This window comes from Electrona antarctica, assembly GCF_951216825.1.
Source record: "Electrona antarctica genome assembly, chromosome: 8".
Lineage (NCBI taxonomy): Eukaryota > Metazoa > Chordata > Actinopteri > Myctophiformes > Myctophidae > Electrona > Electrona antarctica.
Genome location: NC_136789.1, coordinates 30,421,033 through 30,434,373, shown reverse-complemented (window position 1 = coordinate 30,434,373; position 13,341 = coordinate 30,421,033). Strand labels below are relative to the sequence as shown.

At 43.2% G+C, this 13,341-nt stretch overlaps 1 protein-coding gene across 1 annotated transcript in view; it reads left to right on the top strand.

The window, feature by feature from the left end:
- The window catches only part of p2rx5 (purinergic receptor P2X, ligand-gated ion channel, 5), a 42,518-nt gene that overhangs the window by 7,453 nt on the left and 21,724 nt on the right, over window positions 1-13,341 (top strand). The window contains exons 2-7 of the mRNA XM_079507868.1: window positions 3,561-3,711; window positions 6,471-6,542; window positions 9,838-9,913; window positions 10,733-10,817; window positions 11,059-11,139; window positions 12,121-12,262. Coding sequence (XP_079363994.1) covers window positions 3,561-3,711; window positions 6,471-6,542; window positions 9,838-9,913; window positions 10,733-10,817; window positions 11,059-11,139; window positions 12,121-12,262 — 607 coding nt within the window. The remainder of the gene's footprint in view (window positions 1-3,560; window positions 3,712-6,470; window positions 6,543-9,837; window positions 9,914-10,732; window positions 10,818-11,058; window positions 11,140-12,120; window positions 12,263-13,341) is intronic.

Here is a 13,341-nt window from a genome sequence, read left to right as displayed (position 1 = left end):
TACGTAAGCATAGGATTTGACTCAAAGTGGATCTACCACATCTAAATCCGTTTTGATTGTTTCGGAGTAGAGGCTCAACGAAGGGAATAAGACGATTAAGGATAGACGATTAAGCCTATAGCTTTCAAGCTGTGATTCTCTGGTTTGGGAATACAGATGCTCCACATATTTGATGATCTATATTCCACCAGAAGCAGGCCATATTGTGCTTGATTTATTGGCGATACGGTAACGGTGTGCTGGTGGAAGAAAGATGTAATTGATGAATTATTATCTGATGAATTGAAAATGGTGGACCCTGCTGTAAACAAGTGTATAAGGCTTTATCATGGTGTCACCCACACAGTAACAGTTTTTGTATTGACTTGTGCTTTCGTTTGAACTGTACCTATTCTGCAAACTGTTAATACAATTTTCAATCAATAAATCAAACCATATCCATGATAAAAAGGAGCACTTTGAACCATTTTCAACCTTACATCTTCAAATAATTGGTCCTCACTAATGCTCATGATGAAATAGCAAACATTTTGCGTCTCATTGGTGGCCTATGGTCGGACCATTGAGAAACATGCAGTAAAAATGATATCATTGATGTTGATTTAATTCCAAGCTAATAGAAATGACAGCCTTTCTCTTCCTTGAAAGTTGAAAGCATGCAGAAATAAATCTGTTGGTCCGTTTGCCATTTGCAGTGTTAAACACAGCATTAACACCTCTGTAGCACCCCATATGTGTGCATTTTAGGTTTTGTGGTGTGGCTATAATTGTCATGTCAGACCTGAACAGTGTTTGTGGCAATTAAGTTTGTAGAGGATTGGAGCAATGGTACACCTTATTGGCAACGTGTGGCCCTCAGGTGCCCCTGGCAGCCGTAAGCTGGGTGTGGCCCCTGGGACCCCTGACTCAGTAAGCTGGGTGTGGCCCCTGGGGCCCCTGACTCAGTAAGCTGGGTGTGGCCCCTGGGGCCCCTGACTCAGTAAGCTGGGTGTGGCCCCTGGGGCCCCTGACTCAGTAAGCTGGGTTGTACAACGTGGCCCATGGTGTGATACATTCGATGTATTCTGGTATCTGGTATACTTACTTTTACTTACCTTATCAATCAGTCCATATTGGCTTATAGAGGGTATGCGCATGCATAAAGTGAGTGGCAAATCGAGTGGCAAAGTGAGTTTAACATTGTTTAACGTTGTTTAACCCATTTTGGGCGGGAACCCCTTTTGGTGTTAGCATCATGTTATGCTTTAGCTATTGAAAAATAGCAGATCTACAAGCTCATAGCGCGCCACCGAGTGGCGCGCTACGAGCTTGTAGGTCTGCTATTTTTGAAAAATCGTTCAAATGTGGCACAAGTCATTGAATATATATTTCAGAGTGAACATTTTTAACTAAAATATTTGCTTCTGGGGGGTCCCTGGAACTACATATTTTGAGATGGGGGTCCGTGGCCCAATAGAGATAATTCTGGGGGTCCTTGACATGAAAAAGGTTGAGCACCACTGACATAGAAACATGGGTTTTTCAGATTTCTTTTAGGATTTAGATTTTTTTAATTTACAGTCCAAAATGGGTTAATGGGATTTTCTCTGTGTCTGTGAAGCCTTTTGAGCTGCAATGAAAACAGGCAAAACTGTGAAAACAGTGACATCTGCTGCTGGCAAACCCCATTGCCATATATGGGATTTGCTGGCTCTTACATGTTACATCACACTCCACAGGAAAATCACTTGTTTGAGCCAGAAAACCCCAGACCACAGAAAATCTACTGAATGTTAAAAGTTCAGGGTTTTTTTGGGTGCAATTGCGCTCAGAAAACCTAGTGTCATTACATAGCTTGTCCAGCATTGTTCTGATTACTGAACTCAGCCAAGAAGGAACACATTGAGCCACACCAGCTACCTCCATCAAACTGGTATCTAGGGCAAATATATGGTACCATGTTACCCATACCATGTTTCCAGTCATGGACATGTCTGGAAGTCACTGGGGATTAGAAAGCTCTTGATTGCTAGGATAGAAATACATCTTACGATGCACTTTTGGGAAAACCTTTCAAATGACACCAGTGCACGTTGGCCTCCCTGTATGGTATGGTACCAACCAATCTGAGATCCCATCGGCAAAAAAAACGAGTTCCTTTGAAATTGAGTCGCAGCGCTCTGAATCTGTCTTGAGAGATTAGGTATCAAGTTAACCAAGGCAGGGTGGTTAAGTTAAACGGCAAGGTGCTAACTAAGTGCAATTTCCCATCGACAGCCCATACATCCAAACAGCAAAGTCCTATCTGATTGTATTAAACGACGTCAAACTCAACAACATACGAAAAGATTGAATTATCCTGTTGGTTTCATAAAAATCACACCTATGTGAACTGAGTGGTGCAAGGTCTTATATAGCCTGATCAGCTGTGGTCTGACGTAATGTCAGTGACCATAGTAACCATGCTCATTTTTTTGGTACAAACGCGGGTACACGGGTACAAAGCCAGTTGTTGGAGTGGTTTGCACCACTCAAAAATCCACCGTAGACATGTTATGAGCTACTTTCTGTCCTCGCAGGTGATTATTTTTCTAAGTGTAGGAGTTTGGAAGTGCTCGTTTATCACTCAACGGCCCTGCGTAGTGCGTAGTGCGTAGTGCGTAGTGCGTACCGCCTGTTTTGAATGTGCACATAATACAGGACAGGAGGCAGCAGGACGTTGCTTTGTTGAAAGCGAGCGCTTCCAAAATCTGATGGCAAAGATGGCCGCGGTCTGCAAATGGTCAATTAGTTCCTTCACTTAGGGTCAGTGGAGGCTATGTATAGAGGGTATGCGCGTGACATCATCATCATACCTGGAAGTTATGCGGGAAAGCCTACTGAGTGGAAAAAAACTACTTTTCTGGCCTTGATATCCGATACTGTACATCCAAACAGAAAAGTCATATCTGATTGCATTAACCCATTTAGGCCTGACGTCGAAATTAAAAAAAGGTATTCTGAAAGAATATATATTCAAAGATTTGTGCCACATTTTCACGATTTTTCAAAAATAGCAGACCTACAAGCTCGTAGAGCGCCACTCGGTGGCGCGCTATGAGCCTGGAGATCTGCTATTTTTCAATAGCTAAAGTATAACATAATGCTTAGTTAACGGCCACGCTACACCAGGCTTTTCGCGCACAAAACGCGCGCGTTTACCCTAAACGAATTTAGGTCCAGTCCTATTTTTAAAAACGCGCGGGCCGCGCGTTTAGGGTAAATGCGCGAGAAAAGCCTGGTGTGGTGTAGCGTGGCCGTCAAACACCAAAAGGGGTTCCCGTTCAGAATGGGTTAAACGACGTTAAACGACATTAAACTCACTTTGCCACTCGATTTGCCACTCGATTTGCCATTCACTTCATGCATGTGCTTTCTTCCCAGGTGAAATTGGAACATTCTTTTTCCGTTTCCGTTTCATTCTTTCCCCCCCCCCCCCCTGATTTTGAAAAGATTCAGATTTCATGCAAAAATGTTTTTGAAAGAGTGTTAAAAAACAAAACAATGAAACTCTAAGCTGAAGGTTTCACTGTATTCCACAGGTGGGTCTTTGTTGTAAAGAAGGGCTACCAGGAGAGAGAGGAAGCTATTCAGAGCTCCGTCATTACCAAACTCAAGGGTGTTACGCTAACCAACAGCTCCCACTCTGGGCTTCACCTTTGGGCTGCCGAGGACTACGTCATACCCCCAAATGTGAGTTCCTAAATATAATGTCTGTGTGTTGTGTTGTGTTGTGATAAGGCGGCGGCGGTGGCTCAGGGGTAGAGTGGCTGGATGGATGGTAACCGCAAGCTTGTCAGTTCGAACCCAGGCTCCCCCAGAGTTAGTGTCAAAGTGTCCTTGAGCAAGACTCTGAACCCCTAATTGCTCCTGATGTGCTGGTTGGTGCCTTGCATGGTTTCCACCGCCATTGGTGTGTGAATGTGTGCGTGAATGGGTGAATGTAATGCACAATCTACTGTATGTAAAGCACCTTGGATAAAAGGCGCTATACTATATAAATTATAATAAATGACAGCAAAAAGATTAGGCAAAATAATCACACAAATTACATATCTCAATTTAAGATTTCTGGATTTTCATAAACTTTTTTTTCCCCCTAAATTCTTTAGTCAAGTAAACAAATTCCCTGCAATCATAAAATACAGGCAGTACTATCTAAAGCACAATATAATTTAGAGCAATTATCGACGCATTAATCATATCGAATACCAGCTCAGTGGCCTTGTGGTTAGACTGGGACTGGGAGGTCGGGGTTCGATTCCCGGCCGGGTCATACCAAAGACTTTACAAATGGGACCCAGTGCCCTGCTTGGCATCAAGGGTTGGATTGGGGGTAAGTCCCTGCGACATACTAGTGTCATGTCCAGGGGGTGTACTTGTACATCAAGCTGCCTCACGCTACGCCCTGTGGGCCTCATGGCTCGGCAAGGCTTACTTACTTAATCATATCAAATATCAGACAGAATTTACATCACTCCTTTTCTTAATAGATAAAAATGTATCGAACCTCTAAACCAGTACAATTAATTCACCCTTTTGGTTTTCTGTGCAGTCTGATCTCCCAGACTGGACTTCATTAGGAACACAGACTTAGCATCATGTGTAGGAATGCAACACAGCTGTTGGTCTACACCAGTGGTTCTCAACCAGTGGTCCGGGGACCACCAGTGGTCCTTGAGGGGGTTCCAGGTGGTCCCCATGCAGCTAGAATGATGGAGAGTTGGTAACCAAATGGACCCCTAGTCTATAGAGATCTTTAACTCTTGAGAGTGTAAAATGTATGCCCTCATGAGTTAGATTATTGTTAAACATCTGCATTACTTATTTTACAAGAAGTCGACACGATTAGAGAATGTAGAATAATAGTTTTTTTGATCAACGTCTGCCTCTTCTCTCTACTAATGGTAGCAACATCAATACAGCATGGATCTTATCCAACGATAACAACAATATTCAAAGTTTTGTGTCTGTCAAATGCTGAATAAATAATGGACCTTGATACAAAAAGGGTTGAAAATAAACTGTTATCGTTGCTGTCGGGCGGAAACAACCTAACTCCTTTTTTTTCATAAATCAGTGCTATGAACACACTTTACGTCTGTGTTGTTTCATAAATCAGTGCTATGAACACACTTTACGTCTGTGTGTTGTTTCATAAATCAGTGCTAGTATGAACACACTTTACGTCTGTGTGTTGTTTCATAAATCAGTGCTATTGAACACCCTTTACGTCTGTGTGTTGTTTCATAAATCAGTGCTATGAACACCCTTTACGTCTGTGTGTTGTTTCATAAATCAGTGCTATGAACACCCTTTACGTCTGTGTGTTGTTTCATAAATCAGTGCTATTGAACACCCTTTACGTCTGTGTGTTGTTTCATAAATCGGTGCTATTGAACACCCTTTACGTCTGTGTGTTGTTTCATAAATCAGTGCTAGTATGAACACGCTTTACGTCTGTGTGTTGTTTCATAAATCAGTGCTATTGAACACACTTTTCGTCTGTGTGTTGTTTCATAAATCAGTGCTATTGAACACCCTTTACGTCTGTGTGTTGTTTCATAAATCAGTGCTAGTATGAACACCCTTTACGTCTGTGTGTTGTTTCATAAATCAGTGCTATTGAACACCCTTTACGTCTGTGTGTTGTTTCATAAATCAGTGCTATTGAACACCCTTTACGTCTGTGTTGTTTCATAAATCAGTGCTATTGAACACACTTTACGTCTGTGTTGTTTCATAAATCAGTGCTATTGAACACACTTTACGTCTGTGTGTTGTTTCATAAATCAGTGCTATTGAACACACTTTACGTCTGTGTGTTGTTTCATAAATCAGTGCTAGTATGAACACCCTTTACGTCTGTGTGTTGTTTCATAAATCGGTGCTATTGAACACACTTTACGTCTGTGTGTTGTTTCATAAATATTGAACCAATGGAAAGTAGTAAAAAACGCTTTGAACAAAACCTTTTAGTTCCATTGGACCCTCAAACCGTCTGCTAAAGCAACTAACTCCACCACCTCTCACCCTCTCATGGGAGTAATTGACAATATATAAAGTCACAACACCAACTTTGATGAGGCTGTATTGCTTTGTTTTCAAAATATAAGGTTTTCTTAATTTCCTGAAAAATGTATATTTTTTTCATTTCCTGAAAAAATGAGCATTTTGGAATTATGAGGTTTCCTCCCGACAGCAGAGATCTATAGTTAGGTGGTTTCTTGCCGACAGCAGAGATATACTGTTACGTTCTTAGCTTACGCATGTTTCATGATAACTACTTTTTATATTATGTGATGTATACCATGCTTTTTTGTTATTGCTTCATGTAAATCGCTCTGGATTAATGTAAATCGCTCTGGATTAAGAGCGTCTGCTAAATGCCTAAATTGTAAATTGATATACAACAAGTCATAAAACATGAATGTCTTTATGTTTCTTTGTAGGGGGAACAGGTGTTCTTTATTGTCACAAATTACATCGAGACACCAAACCAAAGACTTGGGTTCTGTGCTGAGGTGAGTATATATAATGGTCACGTTGTGCCGACAGCAAGCTACACCACAGTCTCCTTTTATAGTTATCTGTATATATGCATATTTCGGTTTTATTAAATGTTTATTCATTATTATTCACCATGAGTTTCTACCAAGTTAGACTAGCTATATTCGCCCAGGCGGTGGCGTAACCGTCTGGGCACCCGACTGGTAATCCAGTCGCAGTGTGCCGCGGGTTCGACTCCCGAGCCCGACACGGCCTTTACTGCATGTCTTCCCCCATCTCTCTCCCGTTTCCTGTCAGCCTACTGTCTGTCCCTTCAAAAAAACAAACAATAAAAGGCGTAAGCCGGCAAAAAAAAAAAGATAAAAAAAAAAAAAAGACTAGCTCTATTCCACCAGGTGCTCCACATAAAAGACAATACAATACGACATACACACTGTTCTTTAAATAAACACATACATTCAACAATTCTTACTACTAACCCAGTGGTTCCCAAACTTTTTCATGCCAAGGACCCCCAAATTGACACTAATTAGCCCCGTGGACCCCCATTTAAAAAATATACGGTATGCCAGGGACCCCCATAAGAGAAGATTCTTACGGCTCTAGCAGTGATTCTCAACCCGTTTAATTTCAAGGACCCCCCCAGTTTGAAATGCATTAGAGTCTACGGCCCCCCATTTAATGGCATTTCTATCTCTGAGACCCCCATTTATATTGTAAAATCAATGCTAATTTAACTCTGAGTGTACATATGGAACCAAATGGACCCGTTGGGGTCCATTTGGTTCCATGTGTACACTCTCTGAGTTACAGACCCATAAGGTTCCAAATGATCATTTAGCTGGGTCCCCCCTGGAACTCCCTCAAGTACCCCCTGGGGGTCCCCGGACCCCACTGTGGGAACCACTGTACTGACCCATTCGGACTGTGCATGACTGTGACAATAAAGATGATTAATTCGGTACCATTACACTGCCTTCCTGAAATAAGGAAGTAAAATATATAGATAAATATGATTCATTTCAATATGCAAGCTCATTTGTAATCTCAACACATCCGGACACCATGTAATTAGAGCCTACATTACTGACAGTAAAGTAAAGAATTTTTTTTTTTCCAAACAGTGATTCAGCAAATCACATTGTTCTACAATCGAACCATATACTTCTAGCTTTATTGATATAGATTTGTAACTTATGCTGCGTTCACACAGGCAGATGCAAAAGATGCAAAGATGCAAAGCTACTGTACACAGTGTATTTGTAGCTGTTGTAGCTTTTGCGGCAGCTACAAACGGCGGATGCATCTTTGCATCTTCATGTCATTGGCTTCCATTGACAATGAATGGCAGACTGTAGCTTTGCATCTTCATGTCGCTGGCTTCCATTGACAATGAATGGCAGACTGTAGCTTTGCATCTTCATGTCGCTGGCTTCCATTGACAATGAATGGCAGACTGTAGCTTTGCATCTTCATGTCGCTGGCTTCCATTGACAATGAATGATAGACTGTAGCTTTGCATCTTCATGTCGCTGGCTTCCATTGACAATGAATGGCAGACTGTAGCTTTGCATCTTCATGTCGCTGGCTTCCATTGACAATGAATGATAGACTGTAGCTTTGCATCTTCATGTCGCTGGCTTCCATTGACAATGAATGATAGACTGTAGCTTTGCATCTTCATGTCGCTGGCTTCCATTGACAATGAATGGTAGACTGTAGCTTTGCATCTTCATGTCGCTGGCTTCCATTGACAATGAATGATAGACTGTAGCTTTGCATCTTCATGTCGCTGGCTTCCATTGACAATGAATGGCAGACTGTAGCTTTGCATCTTCATGTCGCTGGCTTCCATTGACAATGAATGGCAGACTGTAGCTTTGCATCTTCATGTCGCTGGCTTCCATTGACAATGAATGGCAGACTGTAGCTTTGCATCTTCATGTCGCTGGCTTCCATTGACAATGAATGGCAGACTGTAGCTTTGCATCTTCATGTCGCTGGCTTCCATTGACAATGAATGGCAGACTGTAGCTTTGCATCTTCATGTCGCTGGCTTCCATTGACAATAAATGGCAGACTGTAGCTTTGCATCTTCATGTCGCTGGCTTCCATTGACAATGAATGGCAGACTGTAGCTTTGCATCTTCATGTCGCTGGCTTCCATTGACAATGAATGGCAGACTGTAGCTTTGCATCTTCATGTCGCTGGCTTCCATTGACAATGAATGGCAGACTGTAGCTTTGCATCTTCATGTCGCTGGCTTCCATTGACAATGAATGATAGACTGTAGCTTTGCATCTTCATGTCGCTGGCTTCCATTGACAATGAATGATAGACTGTAGCTTTGCATCTTCATGTCGCTGGCTTCCATTGACAATGAATGGTAGACTGTAGCTTTGCATCTTCATGTCGCTGGCTTCCATTGACAATGAATGATAGACTGTAGCTTTGCATCTTCATGTCGCTGGCTTCCATTGACAATGAATGGCAGACTGTAGCTTTGCATCTTCATGTCGCTGGCTTCCATTGACAATGAATGGCAGACTGTAGCTTTGCATCTTCATGTCGCTGGCTTCCATTGACAATGAATGGCAGACTGTAGCTTTGCATCTTCATGTCGCTGGCTTCCATTGACAATGAATGGCAGACTGTAGCTTTGCATCTTCATGTCGCTGGCTTCCATTGACAATAAATGGCAGACTGTAGCTTTGCATCTTCATGTCGCTGGCTTCCATTGACAATGAATGGCAGACTGTAGCTTTGCATCTTCATGTCGCTGGCTTCCATTGACAATGAATGGCAGACTGTAGCTTTGCATCTTCATGTCGCTGGCTTCCATTGACAATGAATGGCAGACTGTAGCTTTGCATCTTCATGTCGCTGGCTTCCATTGACAATGAATGATAGACTGTAGCTTTGCATCTTCATGTCGCTGGCTTCCATTGACAATGAATGGCAGACTGTAGCTTTGCATCTGTCCGTGTGAATGCAGCATTATATTCCCCCCCCCCCCCCCCCCCCCCCCCCAACATGACCATTTATTACTTGCCTGGTTTACACAGTCATTGTATGCAAGCATCTAGTTTGATTACAGATATTCTAGATAAGTGAAAAGGGATACTGTATACAATTTTATCATCACTTTCAAATGTTTTTTTTTGTGGCTTTCGCCTTTTTTACTCGCTGCAGGGTGTTTCGTTTGACCTCTATAAAAGAAAAGAACCCCTTTTAATAGATTATTTTTGACTACAGATTAGCATCTTCAAGCTGCGTAAATGGTGTCATATACTCATTGTCCCTCGCAGAGCCCCAAGGTTCCAGACGGACAATGTTTAGAAGATGATGACTGTACGGAGGGTGAAACTGTAATAGCGGGCAACGGTGAGAACTGCTCGTCTACTAATACAGGGATTCTCAACGTTTTTGGCTGGGGACCCCCGGAAATGCTTTGGCCATGTCTCGCGACCCCCCGGGGTCACGAGACATGGCCAAAGCATTTCCGGGGGTCCCCAGCCCCTCCCCACCCCCAATACAAATCATAAATGAATACTGAAACCAGATATAATCATTAAGGAAAGTTTATGCATGTACTATGTAAACTCTTCATTTCCATTTTCCAGCCATTCATTAAAAAAAATCATTAATTATTATTATTTTTTATATATAATTTGGGGACCCCTCAAAAAAATGTGGCGACCCCCCGAGGGGTTGCAACCCACGGGTTGAGAACCCCTGTACTAATATACAGTGATATTGGAGGGTTGGAGAACCCTATTAATACATTACATTGTATTCACATTTGTAATTATGTTATGTTCAAAGTTATCTGACTTTTGTTTTGGGAATCTGTTAATGTTAATGTAATGAGTATTACGACTCATGTTCTGTTCTAAGTAGGATAGGCATTTATAAGCTTTTAGCTTCTGCCTATTCCTGTTGATCATCTTCATGTTTTGTTTTGTTTTTTGTAACAGCTTCCATTCATTGTCTGTAAATATTGTATTTGAAACTGAAGGATGATCAAATAAACTAAACTAAACTAAAGATAAAGGTCATTTCTTTCATAGTTTGGTTACATTTTCAGCTCAATGAACAAATATTTTTCCTTCTTTCTATCTTTTTTTCTTTTCTTTCTTTCATATTTTAGCAGAACCTTTCTGTTAAGATCCATACCCAAGAATCTTTCTTTCTCTTTGTCAGGATTAAAGACTGGATTGTGCGTAAACAGCACTGGGACCTGTGAGATTCATGGCTGGTGTCCTGTTGAATACAACAGAAGACCAATGTGAGAATCAACTATTATCTTATCAATATGTATCTAGACCTCTGTGAATTCACTCCTTACTATTAGAACTGACCTAGGCCAAGGCTTTAGGCATTTAATCTGCAGATATGTCCCACTACATTCTCACTACAATCGTTTGTATTTACTGACATACAGTTACGTAAGTCTATTTATTACGCAAGTCTATTTATTACTGCTACTGCATGGTTTTAACACAGTCATTCCTCTCTTTAATTTCCAGAGAGCCCTTATTGTCCGAGGCAGAAAACTTCACCATCTACATCAAGAACTTTGTCCGCTTTCCTAAATTTGAATTCTCCAAGTGAGTGCTTATTAAGTGGCGCAGTGACTGCTATAGCTATACGGCTCCACACTTTTAAGAGCAGGCTGTAGAGACATGCTGACCGAAGGGGGTGTAGATATCCTGATGCCTGGTTAGAATAGCTTTGAGACTAGTGCAGGGGGACGTACTATTTATATACCGTAGTATATGGCACTGGCGAGAGAACAGTCATCTGAGATGTCCTTGACAGCAGGCCTTGCCCCGGACAGCAGGCCTTGCCCCGGACAGGTGTCAGATCAGAGGGGGTCTATCCTGCTAGCTGTGCTGCTCCCACAGCGGTGTTGTTTTTCCAAATTCAACAATAAAGCGGAGTGACAAACAGAGCCCATGAATAATTCATCTGTCATGATCTCAAGAGTTATTACGCAGCCCTGAGGCCAATGTTTCATTGCCATATGCACAGCCAGCGCAGTGTGCCGTGCCAAATGGATTGTTGTATGGAGACTCTGCTCGTTGCTATGTTTAAATGGATTGTTGTATGGAGACTCTGCTCGTTGCTATGTTTAAATCGTGACGTATGCGGTCTGAGAATGTCATAACTGTGACAGAGAAGTATGCATATGACATTAACCCATTCAGGCCTGACGTCGAAATAAAAAAAACGTTCGCTCTGAAAGAATATATATTCAAAGATTTGTGCCACATTTTTACGATTTTTCAAAAATAGCAGACCTACAAGTTCATAGCGCGCCACTCGGTGGCGCGCTATGAGCTTGTAGATCTGCTATTTTTCAATAGCTAAAGTATAACATAATGCTTAGTTAAAACACCATAGTTAAAAGCTATAATATGACACAGATGCGTCCTCAGGTCTAAATGGGTTAACCTGTTACTTGAAATGCTCGACACCGCCACGCTTGGCATGTGGCATTATATGAAGCATGATGTTACGTGCCGCATGTTGAAAGCCTAAATTGGAAACGGCCTAATTCCGCTGTGTATTTAACTATTTGGTCTTAGGTCTAATGTCCTTGACACGTCCGACGACACATACTTGAAGAGATGTTCCTATGACGGAGAGAACCATCCTTACTGCCCCATCTTCCGCCTGGGAGACCTGGTCAGTAGGACGGGACACGACTTCCAGAACATGGCTGTTAAGGTATTGTGTTAATACTCTCCAACTCACCAATAGATTGAGCAAATATTTATTGCGACCCACCGGTCGCATTTACTATGAAAACGTGCATTTTCCGTCAGTCAGTCAGTCCGTCCGTCCGTCCGTCGGTCCATCCGTCACCGTCAGTTCTCAACAGTCCTGAAAATTATCCCATTTTGACCTGAGATCCGATTCTAAAAATGAAAAAGCTATGTTTCTATGTCAGTCGCTCTTCGATTTTTCAAAAATAGCAGACCTACAAGCTCGTAGCGCGCCACTTGGTGGCACGGTGGCACGCATATGTTGATCTGACCTCATCAAACCCTGTACACTCAAGACCCCCTCCATATATGGCCAGTACAGAATTCATTCCATATGTTGATCTGACCGCCCCATGCCAAAGCGCCAGCATTCGCCCAGCAGTCTGCTGTCACCCAGGCAGGTAGGACTAGGACAGGGGTCTTCAATAGGCGGACCGCGGTCCACGACCGGACCGCGGACCACGACCGGACCGCGGACCACCTCTCTGTGGACCCTGGGCAATTTTTATTTTATTTTTTGAAAATAAAAATAAAAGTTTTCTTTGCCTCAACACAATACCTCTCATTTGCTGTGAATTTCTGGAGGGGAATATTTGTGAAACATTTTATTTCCATACTCCCCAGTATTGGTTGGTTGGGACTGGGGATCCGATTTGTATAAGCTTGCCTTGGTGTGACTGTACTAAACAGGCATAGAGCCCCGCTCTCCGCTGGCCGCTGCGTGGCCCGCTGCGTGGCCCGCTCTCCGCTGGCCGCTGCGTGGCCCGCTGCGTGGCCTGCTCTCCGCTGGCCGCTGCGTGGCCCGCTGTGTGGCCTGCTCTCCGCTGGCCGCTGCGTGGCCCGCTGCGTGGCCCGCTCTCCGCTGGCCGCTGCGTGGCCCGCTGTGTGGCCCGCTCTCCGCTGGCCGCTGCGTGGCCCGCTGCGTGGCCCGCTGCGTGGCCCGCTCTCCGCTGCCCGCTGCGTGGCCCGCTGTGTGGCCCGCTCTCCGCTGGCCGCTGCGTGGCCCGCTGCGTGGCCCGCTGCGTGGCCCGCTCTCCGCTG